Source organism: Atractosteus spatula, chromosome 10 (genome assembly GCF_055471065.1).
Source record: "Atractosteus spatula isolate fAtrSpa1 chromosome 10, fAtrSpa1.hap1, whole genome shotgun sequence".
NCBI lineage: Eukaryota > Metazoa > Chordata > Actinopteri > Semionotiformes > Lepisosteidae > Atractosteus > Atractosteus spatula.
This window is the reverse complement of record NC_142715.1, coordinates 23,614,734-23,634,742: the sequence shown is the minus strand read 5'-3', so window position 1 is coordinate 23,634,742 and position 20,009 is coordinate 23,614,734. Positions and strand designations below refer to the sequence as shown.

The following is a 20,009-nucleotide window of genomic DNA, read 5'->3' as shown; positions in this document are numbered from 1 at the left end:
GACACACTGGCTATTCCGTGGTTGTCCAGGCTGAGTCTCAGGATGGTCAGGAGGCACGCTGCGAGAATGTCCTTCCCTTGGGAGCCTTTCTGCTCCTGGGCCGTCCTGCCCTGGAATTCTCCTTTGAGATTCTCCCTTTCAGAAAAGTCCACAGAATTCTCTCAGGCCCTCTGTGTTGCCTGTTTTTACCTGGAGGAACTTCAGCTCGTTCATTGGCTGAAAGTTCCATGGGCATCAGAGTCCCACGTGGGTTACTCGGCCCTACCAGTCCCTGATTGGTTGATCAAGGTGAGATATGAGTCACTTACTCCTGACACCTAGGAATGCAGTCCAGATGTCCATCTGGCACTCCCTAGACAGATAGGCGCCAATGGATGACCATTGATCATGATAGCCAGGCTTAGCTAAGTGCATCCCCCTTTGGGAGCTGTCCCTTATCAAAAGAAAACATCTTTAAATCTGCCTGCATGAATAGCTTCTCTGTGGCTGCACCACAGAGATGAAGAGAGAGATGGGGCCTCATTTGGGAAAGAACAGCAACACTTTATTCTGTCTTATTAACAAGCATTGCCGCTACACAGCCATCCTACCAAGCAGTGGAGGCTGGTGTTTTGAATGCGCCCGTTTCTTTGTTGAAGGATTATTAACTACTACTGATAGTTCTTTTCTTCTTATTACAGAGATTTCTGCATTGCAAGACAATTGACGATATAGATAAAGTCATGTCTTGGCAAACGAAATAGGAACGGGGTTGGACCCCACGATCTTCAGTTTACGAGACCGACACCTTACCGATTTACAATGACATTCACAACAGATTTAAAAAGAACAGCTGAACAGGGACTTGAACTCTGGAGCCTCAGATTAAAAGTTTGATGCTCTACCGACTGAGTTATCCAGACTCCAGAAGAAATATGAAACTGTCGGGATCCTCGCAAGTCACATGTCTCTTCTTGTGCCAAAGCGCAGTCGTACCTGACCCGTTGTGAGTTTGATCCTCACCTGGGGCAGTATGGCCTGTGTCTTCAGCTACTGAAAGCAACTGAGAAGTTTAGGTGCTGGAGATGAGGTTTAAATTAATTTGAAAGAAACAAGTACAGGTTTTTTCTATATCACACCCAAAGAAGGCTCCACTGCTGGAACGTTGTTTCCTGCTCGTTTCAGCATGGAATAAATAGTTGCAAGAAAATCAGCCACCTGAATAGGGACCCTGAGATGAAAAGTTCAATATTCTACTGACTGGGCTATTCCCGTCTACTCAGTTTCTTTCTGAAACAGCGTTTTTCCAGAAATACTTACAATTTGTGAAATTTAAAATACAATCTTGCTTAAAAATGCAGATGATTTTTTTCCCAAAAACTGTAAATGGAGAAAACTGACCCATTTGAGTCTCTGTGGTACAATTGCTTAGTGCGGTCAGGTTGGGATTAAAATGATAGTAAGGTGCTGGTTCAAGCACAACCTGGCATGCCTTTCTCACTGATCCAACATGAACATCATCTAGGGAAGAAGTGGCATGTAATGTTTAATACATTATTGACTTTATTGATAATTGGAGGGAATGCAAATGCTTTGCATGTATCGAATTACAGCACATAACAACTGAGTACTGTACCTGAGTCGATATCACTGGGCAATTTCCAGTAGTGACCAACATCATCAACTTCACGTAAAATAAGATTCACACATGGAGTTTTATCTTGGAATGGAGGGCGGGAGAATTCATTTATACTCCCGTTGCATCTTGAGCTAAACTATTTTAAAAATATGACGCAGATTTGTTCAAGACATTTCTAATCGCCTTAAGGAGCGTTTTCATGAAGACATACGTCGGCTAGCTCTCCACTGTTAATTGACAGGACTTTTGAAGAAACTGTTCTCATACAACCAACATACAAATTACACATCTTAATAAACATGAATGGAAATCTGTGTTGTGAATAACATAAAACTGTCACTACACATGATTGAATCCTTGAGTCTGGCACCTAAGACCACTCAGCCATTCTACCAAGCAGTGGAGGCTGGTGTTTTGAATGCGCCCGTTTCTTTGTCAAAGGATTATTAACTACTGCTGATAGTTCTTTTCTTCTTATTACAGAGGTTTTTGCATTGCAAGACAATTGACGATATAGATAAAGTAAATCTTGGCAAACGAAATAGGAATGGACGGGGTTGGACCCTGCGATCTTTTTAAGTTGTTTCATTTGTTTGTTTTTATAGCTGTTAGACTTCTACAGGGATTTACCTAGGTTTCCGGAAGACTTCTCGTGTTGTGGTTGTTGTGTTTTCGGGTTACAACTATTTTTTCTCTATTGATAGGACCCCACGCATTACTGTGGGACTAGTTAACTTTAGTTCTTACATTCTACCTGAAATTACCTCAATACCTACAACTCTGTTTTTCTTTTTTTTTTAAAGGCACAAGTGATGTTTTTTTCAGAAGTCCTCTTTTGACAAGTAAGTATAAATAATAATAATACTATTTGAATACATACAGGTCTTACTTAATATTATTTTGGTTAAAAATAGTACGTTAATAAACAATAAATGGCACATAAAATAGTGTGAAGGTGAAGATCACACAAAATCAACTACAAATGTGGGAATTTTAAAATTTTAGGATTATAAATTGCATGTAGCACATTAGCAACACTACAGTAATGCTAATATAACAATAGTGTAAGAAAATCCTCACCCAATTCCTTTCAAATGCTGATACAAAATGTGAATGATTTCAGAGTTTCAGAAGTGGGTATTGAGTCTCCTATAGAGATCAGAGATGAATTGAGGTGTGTGAGAAGGTGTACAGAACCGTTGGACTCCTAGTTCCACATCAAGAGGCTGAGCACAATGGAAGAGTTCTGTACACACGAGCAAGTCCTTGCTGCTGGCATGATATTATATTCTCTCTGTGGTGTAGCCAAAAGCAATATTAAGTGGAGCTGATGGCACACTACGGTTTGCACTGATTCTCAGCAGCTGTTGTTGCCAGCATAAAGCTGAAGGGACCAATGAGCATTTCTGTTGAGAAGAAAAATTAAAGCTTTTTTCTGCCTTGATGTTCAGCTGACAAAGACTATCTTGAAAGACGTACCTCAGGACAGACTGTCAAATAAATCTTTCACTGATTTAATCTCTAGGGATTGGTGTTGATCAAGTCAAATAGAGGACTTATTAATAGCTGACAGTCGAAAATGAACCAGCGGCCACAATGGAGAAATTTGCACTATGCCTGATCAGTGATCACATTATTCCTATCCTGTAGTCCTTACACTGGCTGCCTGTCAAGTTTTGTGTTGACATCAAAATCCTCATGCTAACCTATAAGGCTCCACATGGCTTGGCACCTCAGTACCTTTCTGAGCTATTATTGCCCTACTCCCCACCTTGCAATCATTGCTCTTTTAATTTTGGTCTCCTATATGTCCCCCAAGCCCGTCAACACTCCCTGGGTGATAGGGTCTTCTTCCGTTATGCCCCATAGATCTGGAACTCTCTCCCCAAGTATATCAGAGAGTCACCTTCTCTAAGCTCCTTCAAATCCAGACTCAAAACCTTCTTCTTTAGAAGAACCTTTTTTTAACTTTTCCTTACCCTCTGCTTCTACTGTACTTAGTACCACCATCTACTGTCTCCTCTAACTGTATATCCTCATCCTGCTTATCTTGTGTATTTTTTTATTTTATTGTTGTTATCATTCTGTAAAGTACTTTGAGAAGCCACCTTTAAAGGAGCTATATAAAATAAGGTTTATGATTATTATTATAAATGATGAACAGTGTATTTAACACAGACCACACACAGTCCTTCATTGCGAAAGATTGCAGGGTTAGGGAATATTCTTTTCACTCGTTTTGTTGGCTTTGTTGCAGGAATTGTTTGGATGCCATCCTTGTAGGAAGGAGAGGATCAGGGTTTTGGTTGAGTCTTTTTGACGCCTGACACTGTGTGGTTCTCTAAACAAGCTTTTCAATTGTGTTGTTGAAGACTGTATCCCGGCTTTGTTGCAGGAAATGTGTGGATGCCATCATCGGAGCAAGGAGAGAATCAGGGTTTTGGGGAAGTCTTTTTGACACCTGAAACTGTATGGTTCCTGGTTGTAACGTCTGACACTCTACACCAGAGAACACCGATGAAATTGCTGAACTGTCTAGCGGACATTTTGTCACTTTCTTCTGACCTGTATTTAATGCAATTCTCTGAAAACGTGGCACGTTATATCTGTGCTTTCTTTATGAAGGGTCATAGATCTGATCATAGATTCGATCACAATTATCTTAAAACAAGCATGAGAAAATTACATTACACTATAAGGCTGAGTTCTCCTGGTCCCTCTGCAGCAAATGTGTGTTTTAAAGGAGGTGTCATGTTATTTTTTTTTTTGCCATGCCATAAGAACAGCATGGTTGTTTAAATTAATTGGTCTGAAATTGGTTGAAACCACAGGGATGTAACAAGAAAAAAACAAGTTCTTCTTGACACAGAGATAGTTGGAGATATTTGGCAGCAGTGGGAATCCAACTCAACACCCCCAAAGAGGCTGGAGCTTTAATCCAGCTCTTTAGAGCGCTCGGCTGTGTTAGCCTTGACTGTCTCATACTTCACACTGTTGGCTCAGAGAAAACTGGGTGACTTATAAAGGCTGGTAGGAGAGGAAAGGAATAAATGCTTCATTTTTGGACAAAGACTTTATCTACTAAAAGAAGGAAAATATTTGATTATTGTTTGTTCATTAGACATTTTGATCAAATTATTGTAATGCAGTGCCAGGTACAATTAAGGTATAATATGTACACGAACATTATGTCTGAGTCAGTGATGGCAGCTGACTATCGCTAGAGGACAGTTTTTCATGAGTGGGTAAGCCTGCATAATGAGGGAGAAGAGATCAGCCATCTGTGACGCAGTGTCCAGTGACACTAACTATCTGTCCTTCTTTTCTCTGCTAATGTAGAGGGTGAATGTAAGGAATGTCTACTCCACACCTGAAGAAGGCCCCACGGCTGAAACGTTGTGTTCTCTTTCTTCTTTTTTTCAGCATGGAATAAACCTATTACTTGTTCCTAATTCTATACATTTTATCATCAGTCTACAACATTTAGAGGAGCTCAATTGCATAATGATAGTATGTCTTGCCTTTTAAATACATCAGTCAAAAATGTAGAGAAGGTTCTCCTGTTTTCACCATTATAAGAACTGTGATGTACCACTAATATTTACGCTCATAAAAGCATTGTAATTGTATTGTTCTGTTACAGTCTTGAATGACACAAACCTTCTCTTTTACTGCACTACACAGTTCAGCACACAAGGATCCTCAGTCAAATAGACACTGCAATCACTTGATAAAAGCCATTTCTCATCCTTTCTCTTAGTGTTGGTGCTACCATTGTATGCAAAGAAGGCGACATGACAATGAAAGGTGTAATCATCTTAAAGAGAGTCTTCATGAAGGTGTGTGTCATGAAGCTCTCCACTGGCAATTGACCAGGCTTGTGAAGAATCTCATTCAACAACCATACAAATTGCACAGCTTAAGGCACATAAAGTGAAATCCGTGAGCTGATTGACACAAAACAATGTCGCTTCGCATTATCCACAAAGCTGTTTTGCTTGTCTGACAACCTCTTCCTACTTTATAGTGAGCGCATATATTTCAGTTTCTTCTTTTGTATTTTCCTTACTATTTTACTGTCCCTTTCCCCCATGTTGAGATGTATCCACAGCCAAAACCCTGTGTTTCACCCTACGTTTGTGCCAGTTTTACAATCTGTGTAGGAGCCTGCCTTACAGAGGTCCAGTGGTGCAATCGATGGTGTATGGTACATACACAGCTGTGCACAGTGGATGTTGGTCTGGACTCTAGAAAGTGTTTCAATTCACAAGCTACTCTGGACCTCAACACCTGTTGATGGGTCACTTCTGTCAAACACACCAGTGGAGCCCACACTCATTTACACACACTGACAGATATACACCTACACACTCACACACATTTACACCCACAGACACAACACACTCTCACAGACACAACACACATTATACACACAATCAGACACTCACACACTCACAGATACACATCCACACACTTACTCACACACATTCACAGACACACAAATAAACACTATATACACAAAAAGACACTGCATACACTCTTAGGTACAGATGCACTATAACTAACACTAATGCAGATACTGCTAATATTACAACAATAACACCATCACCAAAACTTACACTATCATTGTTACTAACACTGAAAAAATCTACAACTAGACTAATAATACTTATAATTACAGTAATACTGTCATGAAAACTAACATGATGATGATACTCTGATACTAACAGTATAATTATCACTAATATTAACATGAATACTAGCATTAAAACTAAAATTAAAAGTATCTATCATCACAAACTCTCACATGTTTACTTATATTATTAGTAAAACTACCAGATATACTCTCACTAATATTAATATGAATACTAGCATTCATACTAAAAATCAGTAATGCTATCATCATTAATACTCACATAGACACATAGACACTACACACACTGACAGACATACCCACACATACACTTACAAATATAAAACTACATACTGACAGACACCACACACTCACAGACACACACCATACACACACATCCACAGGCATGCATTCACAGAAACAAATAGACATTACACATACTTACAGACACACACACTCAGAGACCCCAAACGCTCACACACTAACAGACACAACAAGCTCACAGACACTCACAGACACACAGCCCACACATGAACAGACAACACACACACACAGATACCACAAATACACTTATCTACAGATACATAATAACTAGCACAAATTGATTCTACCAATATTACAACAGTAACACTATCACTAACACTGACACAAACTACTAATAATAACAGTAATTTTATTATTAAAACTAACATTACTACTGGTGTTAATACTCTAACAGTAACACTTTAGTTATAATTAATATTAACATGAAAATTAACATTAAAACTAAAACAATCAGTAGCGTTATTGTCATTAATACTCACATGAACACTAGCATTAAAACTACCAGTTGTACTCTCATTAATATTAACATGAAGACACTGGTATTAGTATTAGTTGCTGCTCGTGACGTCACACCGCTCTCTGTGACAAATGCGAGACACTTAGAGGCGCGCAGCGACGGGGCGCCTGTCGCTGTGGTTACCATTCTTATGATTTATAAACACTGGAAAAATGCATTTAAACTGTAACATACATTTATCAACTTGTAATATAATTTTCTAGCTCTAGGATACAGTTGCCTAAATAATAATATGAATAATCATTGTTTAATTTCGGATTGAACATTATTAACACTAAACACATTATGGTAATTGATCGATACAGTCTTTATTGACTGTTTTCTAGATATTCAAACAGGGTCAAGAAAAGAATCAATACTCACCAATTGGTGAAGTTAATCGATTTTTCTACGGTTCTTCAGTTGAATTAATTGGTCGTCGATAGATAAGTGATCAATAACTCTCCTGCGTGCTCTCCGCGCACCTCCCGCAGTCTTGCTCTCTGATCCCAGCGATCCTGTTAGCGTCTGTGACATCACAGCGCTCTTTTTGACAGAGCAGAGCAGTCTCCGCTGGAGGAGACTCCTGTCCGGAGCCCGAGGGGCTTTTCTTACAGATATAACAACTCTAAATGAAAACACACCAGGCTGTGGAGAGAAGCGAATCATCACAGTTGGAAAGAGAGCGACGGACCTAGGAAAGATATTCATTAAACAGAAAAAAATAGTTTACTTCGCAGATTAATGCGTTACAAAGTGTACCCATGTGGAGTAGTAGAGAACGAGCACGAGTCCCTGAAATAAGCGCTTTTAAGGGTTTTACACGAATCTTCAGTGTAATCTTCAGACTCCTGATCTCTCAGTTCCTCTGTGGGTTTGATGATTTAATTAACTGTATAACTGTTATCAGACTCTGTTTAACTGTATATTTATAAGACTGTCTGCGAGAGATGTGTGGGAGACGCTGAATCCCAGGGCTGGTGTGGAATCACACACAGACAGGTCTTCTGTGTGATCTGAGTCCCACTGCTCAGAGCTACAGACTGGTCAACTGGTCACTATTGTAGACATGACCTTCAGACCATTGGCTACTGATAATCAATATACTGATCACAGTGTCACTACTGGTGTTAATTACATAAATACTAAGATAATTCCACACTCACTTGTGTTATAAAACGTTTATAAAAAACATCTTTGGAGGCTGACATACAGTAAAGAAAGTAATACTGAAAGGCTGGAAGTCCGGGAAAACTTCTTGCTTCTGACCTGGAACAGAGCCCACAGCTGCCAGATCAGTGATCCCTGAGCCCTGTTCATGGAGAGGAGAACCAGGAGCTCTTCTTTGTCTCTAAGAGGGTGTGAGGAAAGAGAAAAGGGGGAGATGTGACCTGAGTCCAGGCTGTTCTGATATTATTCATGAAGCAGCACTGATTGTCTGAATGTACTCTTGTTCTGGATTGTGAGGATAGAGAGAAGTATGGAGTTGAACTTCAGTCTGAGTGTGAGTCTAAACTGTGAATCTGACTGAGAAGAGAATAATGATTTTTTATTCTGCCTCAGAATTTTTCTTCTTTGCCAAGTGGTGTTACATCCCCTTCAGAGACTCTGCACAGACTGTCAGAGTGAAAGAAGAGAGAAATGGACAGATAAGAGCACACACAGAGAGAGAGATATGCCTTGATTTACTTTGAAGCAAGTGTTCATTTCCTTTCTAGAACAAGCTGTTTCCGAACTTCAAGAAATTCATACAACTTCTGGAAGATAAAATACAAATCTTGCTTATCAGGATAGAAGAAAAACTGCAAAAAAATGTCAGTGATTTTTTCTCCTTTTAACGAAAAGTGGAGAAAAACAACGGCAGTGCATTTCCGTCGGCTTGATTTAGCTTAATACAAGTATTCACTTCCTTTTCTGTAGATTACAGCCTGCGAAAGATGAAATAAAGTTATTGGTTATTCATGGTCAGTGCAGGAGAAATACTGCTGGCTGGCAGGAAAATGTCAGTATTTTATTTTAACTACAAACATGTGAATGGCAAAAAACAACGGGAGTGTGTTTCTGTGCAGCTGTTAAACAAAGGGCTGGTGGTTCAAACCCACTCAGGGATGTGCTTCAGATTGTTCCGCTATAACCATAATCTCTGTTTAAACTTGATGGGATTTCTTTGCAAACCCTCTTGATCTTTGCAGGAAATGTGCATTTTACTCGTGTGGAACTACATGTAAACAATTAAGTACCTAAGTCAATGATCAAGAGAACCAAGTTCACGTGTTGAATTTTATCTTCAACTGGCTGTCAGGAGAATTCATTCATACACCCGTTGTATCCTTAGCAAAAATATTTTAAAATTAGATCACAGATTTGTTGGAGAACTTGACAATCCTTGAAAATCATTAAATGAGCATTATACAAATGTGCGTTGATATTTTGTATATTTACCTTAATTGTAATAAATATAAACATAGTTGCTTTGATATGGATGTTCATTTGAAGGATTTGAGGAAACTATCAAGGATCTCAGAACAACCAAAGATACATTAGGGCATCTGCTATTGGTAAAGATTAACGAATACAGTAAGTGTGAAGCTTGCACACACACGAGAGAAAAAAAATCAATGATCATCGTCATTAAACTGACGGTGTGTAAAGCAGAGGATGGTTTCGATCCATCGACCTCTGGGTTATGGGCCCAGCACACTTCCGCTGCGCCACTCTGCTGACAGCTGTCATAGGGTGATTCAACGCAACTGCTCTATCTTTGCTTTCTAAAAGTGCGCCCGAGATGAAAAGTCTAAACGGTAAACGCAGACGTCACTTTGAGCACTTGGTGTTTTATAGTACAAATATCACACGCTGCACTACATGGGCGTGTCTTCAAGATCGTTGTGAACCAAAGCTTCTGCTTTTCGAGGCAACTGATTCTTTCGTCGTTAATTCCCAAATCTTTTAATGAGAATCAGCGAAACGAAAACGAAACACATGTACACACTCGGGTCGTAGCGTGAAAGAAAAATGATGCAAGCATTTGAGAAATAAGAAGAGTAGTCTGAACAGCTCCAACCTATCAACTGTTCTACAGTGATCGCTCCCTCTACACCCGCTTTATAACACTGAAAATGATGCAGGAAGCACAGCAAAGTTCTAAAACCAGCGGTTGAAAAGCGTCTAGATACATAAAATGACAATTTCTCAAAAGTAAAATCTTAATCTTTTAAATATTGTCATCCATATATTTTCGTTTTTCTCTTTTTTACATAACACGCTTTCGAGAAATAGACTGTCTTGTAATGAAAGCTGCATTAGAAAATGTGTATCTAAATTAAAATCGGGAATATGTCTTTTGCGTTATTCAGCTTTCTTAGCGCTTGGGTCTCGATTCAGATATTGCAATGAAAGCAACAGGGGAGTAAGTTTTCCTTTTCTAAATCAAAGGTGATCTGCTCACAAGGAAGTATAAAAACTTCAGCGTTTACTTTTTGAAGACCGCAAATTGTCGAAACACTGTTGCTTCATAAGCTAATAAGTAACATTTCTGACCACGCATTGTATTACTAATGCTATTATTAATTAAAAAAAGCTTAAATTCACATAATGGAATTTGGACGGCTCAAAGTAGTCTATTCCTTGTACAACTTTACTTGCCCGCTGAGTAGAGTTTTAACCAACGGCAGCAGATGTAGCAGTAATAGCAACACCGGGGAGCGTCACAATACACTCTGTGAAAGAATTGCGGCTTCAGATCGTTTTGTTCTGTTGAAGCTACCCACAGGCTCTAAATTGTTGACATTGGCTGTGATCTTTTTTCAGGTTTCATGAAATTCTTCACATATTTGAAATATTTCATTCGGGTTCGCCTAATACACGGTGCAACCCGTACCTGCAGCAGAATGCTGTGGCACATTAACCCGTTTTGTTTATCGGTTGTAAGGATTGAGGAGCGTACTACAAATCGAGCAAGCGAAAAGAAAATTAAACAGGAGTCACTTTTTGGATTGCTAATCCATTGTGCTCTGCTCGTCTAGGTTCAAATCCCATCCTTGTCATGGTTAAGACCTGAGACGTGTGTGTTTTTTCTAAACGGTGTTTGCATTTGTTTCCTCTTTTACTACTGTACTGGAGCAGTAATATTTCTAGCGGTGGAAGAACATGGTATCACAGGCTGACAGCAGGAACACGTGGCCACAAGCTGCAGTACATTGGTTTGGGAACAGCAATAACTTTCCTGTGGAGACAGGTGCGCCGGTATTAATACAGCGCTTTCGAGCGGAAAGAGTTACAAGAACTGACTTAAACTTACCAGTTATGTTCAATAGCTAAAAACACAAAACCAACCTCTTCAGTTGTTGAATCTAAATAACAGAAGCCAATGCTGCCATCAAGGAAAAAAAAATCCTGAGTTGTGTAGTTTTGAGACTAAATATCTGACTTTCAGTTTGAAGCGGTACAATGCATTCTAGGTCACATTCGTTATTGATTCAGGATATATATGAGTGTGCGAATGGTTAAAACTGTGTTTACATGAGCTACAAACGGTAACATTTTCATTGCGAGAAGAAAGTCAGTCCGTGCGCATTTCTCAGCATGCACATTGTCAGGAAAACTAAACCCACAGTGCCAGCAAACCTTTCGATAGCCTGTAGGTACTGCCATTGCAAATGTAACAGGCTGTTCATACACACATATGATATGGTTGCTATCTCGTAATTAGGAGATAATTTGGTATTTATTAATTAAGATTTTTTTCCTGGGTGGCAACAATGCGCTTCCGCAATAAATCATAGACTCTGCTTTCAAAATAGCTGCACCAGGCACTTGGACACAGATAAACACAGGGATTTAAAATTCAGGAATATGAATGGTCAATTTCTTACAGTTGGGTTTTTACGTTTTCTTATTTAGCGATTTGTGTATCAATCTTTTAACAATTCATTAAAATGCTAACAATATGTAAAATAAAAACAACAGCACCGTTAAATGAAGGGGAGACGGGTAGTTTTTTTTTTTACAATCAGATTCCAATCTCTAATGCTGTGTGTGAGAGCTTAGGTAACTTTCCTTTTCTCACATTTTCTGACGACTATTCCAAAGGGGCACCCTGTCAACTCCTAATACTTTTCAAAAGTCTGCCTGCATGTTTGATTATTGTCGTTTTATTTAGAAAAAGTTCAATATTGATCATAACTTAAGAAAATTATGATCACGAATAAAAAAAGGGGCTAAAGATGTGAGTTGCTCTTGAATCAGAGCTGGGTGACACGGGCTTCTGTTCTGATATGGTTGTACGAGAAGCAGGAGGAATCGCTTCACTCCTATGGAGCATGAGCTAAATCAGGAGGGAGACATTTCATATGCTCATGACCTACATCGTAAAACTAAATTAAAAACTAACATTAAGTTGTCAAAGACATTCATTTATATACAAACAAGAGACAGACATAGCAATGGTTCTACATTAACTTGTTCTACACTGATGAGACTAATTGAAATGTATGAAAGCCCGTTTCTGCCAGGGAGTAAAAAAACGCGCTATGGTATCGCAGAATTCCGACTAAGTAACTCAAAATTGCGACTTGGTAACTCAGAACTCCGACAATGAAATGTGGGCTATTTCGAAGTCGCAAATGTGAGATCTAAAGTCAAAATTCTGAGTTTTTAGGTCGCAATTCTGAGATTCTAAGTCACAATTCTGAGATACCATAGTGCGTTTTTTTTACTCCCTGGCGGAAACGGGCTTCCATTGGTTCTCAGTGCTGCGGATCAAAAGCAATCTCTGGAAAATCAGACAAATTATTATCAGATCATGTCAAAAGCTGATCAGTATTCCTTTACTGGGAATCAAATAAATGCTTGTATTACACATTTTAATATGACATGCAATTACACATGAAAAATAGTAAAATTATTTTCATTGCGGTACATGTTGATAGAACAGCCCCCTCGATAAAAGAAGGTGTGGACGGACGTGTCGCATGTTCCGTACTCTGTCTGACAGCGAGTTTAACACACTGTCCTTGGAAATTAGAAACTAATTGAACAATAAATTAATCTGAGCAAATTTTACACGTGTGGGTGATTTAATTCTGTCGAAATTGCGTGGAACTCCTCCGCTGAGCTCGGATACACACGGGAAAGTGTTCAGGCGGCTTCACGGAGTCCCGCCTCAGACTGGAAGCAGGTTCTAATTAGACGCTGAGAACAATCCGGGTCTTTGTATGTAATTGATTGTGTTGATTGAGCGGTAGTGTGACCATGTGTGTGGTAGCATAGTCCTGCTAGTATAAAAACCTTGTCACCGCGTTCACACTTTATGCTCTCTTGCTTCAACACAGTTTGGTGGTTTACTTGTTTTACTTCTGTAGCAGTTTAGCGGGACGTCAATTTGGCAATGCGCTCGTTTCTCTTTGTGCTGTGCCTGTGCGCAAGGGCCGGGCTCCCCGCACTGATCTCTGCTGGGCCGGCTGGCTGGGACTCTCGGGAATTAGCGCTCCAGGGTGACCTCCCGGCTCCTGAAGACGCAGCCCAGTCGGAGGACTTGAGCCTGGCAGATGCGCCCTCCGAAGACCTGTCTGCAAGCGAGAACGACTCGCAGTCCTTGGCTCCCGACTTTCGCCGCCTTCCCGTGTCCAGAGACGCGTACTCGCCCTTCTTCGACAAGGAGAAGATGAAGCCCGAAGCCGGCAGCCGCCCCTTACCCGCCTACATCAAGAGCGTCCTGTTTCCTCCCCAGCGAGGGCGACAGCCGGCTCGCCCGGCCATCGGGGGCACCCAAGGAGTGGCTGTGTGGTGCGACTCCAGCAGGATGTACGTGAGGGTCAGTCGGCTCCTGTTCGGCTTCAGCTGTCGGCCATCGGAGGTGACCTTGGGCAACTGCAGCGTCAGCCGAACCACACGCAGTTACTTCTACTTCATCTACGGGCTTCACGAGTGCGGCACTGAGCGATCGGTAAGCGGGTCTTCATCTACAGGCAGTGTATCGATGTGAGCTGTAGGGCTAGTGTCGGGGTTGCCTTTTCTGGGAATATCCCTTCCTCTGTGACCCTGCAGGTTGTCCAGGGCCGCCTGGTGTACTCCAACACTCTCCGCTATGCCCCGCCCTCCTCCAGTGCACCTATGCATCGCTTCGTTCCCTTCTCTGTGCCAGTCAAGTGCTCCTACAACAGGTAGGCTCTGCTGCTGCTGAGAAGCTGCTGGGAAAGTGACCAGAAGCCCCTCATCCCCTCTGTCCTGCAGGTTCCACTACTCCTACAAGGTTGGTTATGTCCCCATGTGGGCCAGGAGAAGGACCTTCTTCAAGGACCTGAAGAACAAACGCAGCTTTGTGCTGCTTACCACCAACTGTAAGCTCCTTGAGTGAGTGGCTCCTCCTGCCTGCAGGGGGTGCTGTGTGCAGGTGTAATGCTGCCTCTCTCTCTATCCAGCCCACTGGGTCCGGCTCTCTCCTAAGGAAGTACTCATCCTGGGTCAGCCCATGTACTTCCAGGCCACTGCCTACTTTGCCACAGCGGAGCAGAGGCTGTACATCCACTCGTGTTACGTAACCGAGAAACCGGACCAGCACTCCCAGCCCCATTTCCCTGTGATCGACAACTTGGGGTATGGCCCCTTCTGGGAGGAGAGGTGGGCAGGAGCCCTGAGAGCCTGCAGGGGTTCATCCTTGTCCTTGTCCCCAGGTGCATGGTGGACAGCAAGGCAGATGGATGCCTGTCCAGGTTTGTCCCCTCCAAGCAAGAGGATGTGCTTCGCTTCACAATTGATGCCTTCCTCTTCCAGAAGAAGCTGTCCAGGAAGGTACTACTCTCAAAGGCTGCTCAGCCTTCTTGCTCTACTGATCCATTGTCTGCTTTTCCATCCATGATCTAGATGTGAACCAGACTGGCAGCTGTAGTGCCTAGAGCTGCCAGCTTGACTTCACTGATGGCAGAAGGTCCTTCTCTGTCCCTCTATTGGCCTTGATCCCTTAATGCTGTGACTTTCCCTCTTGCAGCATGAAGTGACTGAGCTGTACATGCACTGTGTCATGGCTGTGGCTCCTGCTAAAGCAACACCAGGGACCAAGTCCTGCACCTACAACAGGGAGGCAAAGAGGTACTTCTGCAAGGAGCCTGCTGAGGGTGTTCTGGGACATGCCAGGTGGAGGCCTCACCTGTCCTCCTCTCCTCCAGGTGGGAGGAGCTGTATGGTGACCATGAGGTCTGTACCTGCTGTGAGTCCAGGTGTGCTGGCAGCCAGAATGAAGGTGGGTCTGGTTCTCTATCCCTTGTGGATGCATCTCTGCCCAAGAGACAACCATGCTTGGACAACTGAGGAATGATCCCATGCTGGACAAAGGGACTGTTTAGATGAGTAGCATCACTGTGGGACTCTGGGTATAGTGGATCCCTCACTCCTGGGTGCTGCTTGTCCACAGGTACCAGGAGCCTGGTGACCAGCAGTCGGGTGGCTGTGGCACCAGTAGAGGGTCCTCTGGATGTGGGGGCTGACTGGACTGAGGATGAGGAGGGAGACCCTCAGAGCTCCAGTGAAGATGCTGAGAGCACCAGTGAGGATGTGGAGGGAGTAGAGGACTTTGGAGATGTTGGCCAGTGGACAGGTAGGGTCTGGCAGGAGGAGCTCTTGTAGGGGTGGGTGTCCTGCAGTTCAGCTGGATTGTTCTCCTTCTTCCTCCCCAGGTGCCTGAATGAAGGCTCCAGCTGGCCCTTGTGACTCTCCTGCCTCCACTCGCCTTGTAATGTCAACATCTCAATTAAACTGTGAAAGACCCTTCTGCCTGCCTTTGTTTCTTCATGGTTTATAGGTTTGAATGGGGTGGAGGAATTCAAGGGAAGTGAGACCCATTAATAAACGGAAGTATTTGTGGGGGTTCCCCTTTCAAGAATGCTTCCCGTATTGCTGCCGATGAGGGCTGAAAATGGCTGGAGTAATAAAGCGTTGTACTGGGGGAAGATGGCCGCACTATTCCTTGGGCAGGGCATTGTGACTTTTTTTTTTACTGGGGGAGAGACAGGTGTTCAATATACTGGAAATCCTCCCATTTCCGGGAGGGGTAGTGCTTATGGAGTGTGAGTTGCTATTGTAGTGCCCAGTAAGAGTGAGATGTGGTGTCCTATTCTAGGCTGCACAAACTGACTAAAAGAAACACAAGGAAGGAATTGTCAACAGGGGCTTGGTATAAAGTAGGCCTTCCCTTCCTTAGCAGAGGAACAATACTGGTGCACAAACATCAGTGAATAATGGTACAGTTAGAATCTCGGAGGTCTTGTCTTATGGGTGTTGGTTTTACAGCAGTGGTATTGGACAGTCATGAGAAGTATTAGGATTGAGACTGGAGATCCCAGCACTTGAGCTGGAAGACGGGTGTTCACAACCACCTTTACCAGCAGCACAGACTGGGTAGAGTGAGACTGAATGCTTACTGCACAAAGCCTCTCCACTGTTTCAGTGTTCCATGTCATGAATTTCAAGTGAATCCTAGTCTTCCTTTGTGACTACCTATAATTTGCACAAATCCTGCTGGCCCACTAACACTGTCAATTTTTAGCCCTACTGCAGTGCCCTATTAAAGTTTCAAGGATTTAGGATAAACTATTTTATATAATGGTTCCAAAGGTGGCTTGTCAAAGCACTTGACATAATTACAATAAGAATACACAGGATAAAACAATTCCAATAGACAGAGGAGACCATTGATGGCGGTTCTAAGAAAAGTAGAAGCAGAGTGGTTAAGAATGGAACCAGTTCAGTAAAGGCTCTTCTCCAGAACAAGGTGTTGAGTCTGAATTTGAAGGAGTTTAGGGAAGGTGACTCTGGTATCCTTGGGGAGAGAGTTCCAGAGCTTGGGGGCATAACAGCAGAAGGCCCTGTCACCCATACAGTGTAGACGGGCTTGGGGGACAGTTAGGAGACTAGAATTAGAAGAGGGAAGGTTATGATGTGGGGAGTAGGGTGATAATAGATTAAACTGCAACTGAAATGTGAAGGCACGTTCTACAGTTTATGCAAGAAAGGGTAATGTTAGGCTTTTATGGGACTGGGGAAGTGGCAGCACTTTTGCGGACTGTTGGTACAACAGCAGTGCTCAAGGATTCATTTCTAATATTGAGGACAATGGGTTATATACCCATCGTTCTTACCAAAGGATCAGAGACCTTTTGCTATATAAAAAGACTCCTTTCCACCACTAATTTATTCAGGTTTGGTTCATTTGGGTTTTATCAGTTAAACATTTAATATTGTATGTCAGTTTGTTGATGCCTGTATATCACAGTGATCTGCACACACACCTTTGACTGAATATGGGCTGCCAAACCTCTCCACCAAACTTATGTATCACGGTAGGTACACAAGAAGTTTATTTTTAATAACAGGGTTGTTGGTGCCAGTAGTCAGATTGGGTCAATTGCAAGGTAAGAACAGCATCACATTAACTGGAGATGATCCAGAGATTAACATGCAGCTCTGTACGCCAGATTAATACCGATTTGCAACTCGCTCGTCTGCTGACTTTAGTCCCCTGCTCAGTAATCACAATGTTCCCAATTGCAATGAGCCCAAGGAAACAGCTGCTGCTCTCTAGAGGACACTACAGGACAGGACTAAGTACAATTCCTGCAATAGACTAAGCAGTTTAGTGCCAAACTAATAGAACACTGAATCCTATGGGACAGTTCCGAATGTAGTAACATCTTAATACTGAAATAATATTGTAAACACCTTGTGATCTTAAGAATCTGTCGCTGTTAAAACGTATTATAATAATAAGCTAAAATTGTACTGGAGCCACAACACAGTGGACTTGCAGCTCCTGTCCTGATCATACAGAAAGATGTCATCACTATAACACCTGTTAACAAACATAGCGCCTGCAGTCTGTGAAAGAGAGCTCTGAGGTAAATATTCCTTGCAGGGAAGTGAACCGAAAAACAGGCAAATACATCACTCAGATGAAGAGCAACGACTGTCGCTAAAGAAAGTGAGCGAGGGTACACCTATAGTAGTTCATCCACAGAAATTCAAACATAAATTTGTGACGCACCAGAGTACCACAAAGCTAGAAGCGTGCCTTCAACTGGAGTATTGTAGCACGACTATTTATAAGTAATATTAACTTATTCCAGGCGTTCATCTGGTTTAAGAATACGAATCGATGCCTTCAAATAGACGTTTAACAGTCCTTTGATGTAGAATTAAGAAAATGGGGAATTATTTGATCCCATTCTCAATCCAGTAGTTTATGGACAGGCGCTCTCAGCGGACTGTGTGCAGGAGTGATGGGTGATGTGGAATTCTATGGGCTCAGTGGGACTCTGGGAGTCAACTCAGGGCTCTGCTGTAGATTCCTGTAGAACCGGTGTGAAATGATAATGTATCGTTGGCTGGTATTGTTAATGTAAAGTTTACTGGTACGTTTCGGCCAAAACATATTTTCTTTCTTCTTTTTTTCAGCATGGAATAAACCTATTACATGTTTCTTTGCAGCCTACGCATGCTGACGCAGCTACCCACCTGAACTAAAAATTGTATGTTGGCCGTTCCGTTACACTATATTGATGAATCGTACAAGATCATAGAATCTATAAGCCTGAAGACTTGTCATGTACAGTGCCCTGATAAAAATCAAATTAATTACACTAATTTTTATGGAATCCCATTTCCGGTAGTGAGGCTTCCATAGTACACAGATGGAATAGTGGACGGTGGGCTTTTAATTTTTTTTTTTATTTAAACACCAGAAATACAAAAACGAAGACAGAATATGAAATAAGATACAGAAATAGACACTTCACATCCAGAAGAATTCACAATTATAAAAGCTGAAACATACTTTTTAAATATTTCCATTGTATGTCCTTTTTTACTTTAAAAAGAAACTCTTCTTTAGCTCAGCTGGCAAGGCCTGGGTTCGAGCCAATGCAGTGAGGCACGAACTAGGGTGGGAGCGGCGAGGGTACAAGCCCTGGAACCCGAATCCGTTACAATAACAAAAGGACAGACAATGAAATATGGGTTATTTCGAAGTCCCAAATGTAAGATATAAAGCCGAAATTTTGAGTTTTTAAGTCGCAATTCTCAGTTACTAAGTTGGAATTCTGAGATACCATAGCGCGTTTTTATTTTTACTCCCTGGCGGAAACGGGCTTCCATAGAAATGGTCAGATTCAGAGCCATTGCAGTTCGTGCTAATTAGAACAACGCCAGTACTGAACCCTCAGCACCGTACTAACTACTGAGCACAAGTTCAGCTGCTCGCCAGCTTTGTTACGGGCAGTTTTGCATTGCTATTGAGCTCAGAGCAGGAGCTGATCTTCAGACAGTACCATGTTAAAAAAGCAACATGAGCCAGGCAGTAGTCAAACCTACAATCTTGTGTTCCGAAGTCAGATGCGTTATACATTACGTCACTGGCCCTAATCTTACGGTGCTCAACTGCACCATAGTGAACTCAGCGCCACTACTAGTAATACATCGCCCCCGACCAAAATTGCTTAGTAAAAAAAACGTTTTTCTATACTTGTCTGTTTAAAAATATTATATCTTTAAAAAAGGCAAAGGGTTTGTGTGTCGCGCTAAAGTTTCGATTCATTTCGAATGCAAAGAAAAAACATTTTCTTCCAAGAAATCATAAATGTGTCTCATCCTCCATACTATAATTCTCTCTTGTAGTAGTAAAGCATTTTTTGTCAAACCGAACAATATATTAAAGGAACAAGTAATAGGTTTATCCATGCTGAAAAGAGAAGAGAGAAAACACAACGTTTCAGCTGTGAAACCTTCTTCAGGTTTGTTTTCTCTCTTCTCTTTTCAGCATGGAATAAACCTACAATATTACTTGTTCCTTTGCAGATACGGATGCTGACGTAGCTACCCACCTGAATATATTAAACGTTTCATCTATACGATTAACATAATGTTCTCCTGAATAACTACAGTAAATGACA

The 20,009-nt window shown here is 41.8% G+C and overlaps 1 protein-coding gene across 1 annotated transcript; it reads left to right on the top strand.

The window, feature by feature from the left end:
* Positions 1–13,459: 13,459 nt before the first annotated feature.
* LOC148826038 (zona pellucida sperm-binding protein 3-like) lies at positions 13,460–15,693 on the top strand. Its single transcript, XM_088926355.1, has 8 exons — positions 13,460–14,017; positions 14,119–14,234; positions 14,305–14,411; positions 14,493–14,667; positions 14,745–14,862; positions 15,059–15,159; positions 15,237–15,310; positions 15,482–15,693. Exons 1-8 carry the CDS (start codon positions 13,460–13,462, stop codon positions 15,691–15,693), a joined length of 1,461 nt encoding a protein of 486 aa, XP_088782481.1.
* Positions 15,694–20,009: the final 4,316 nt, after the last annotated feature.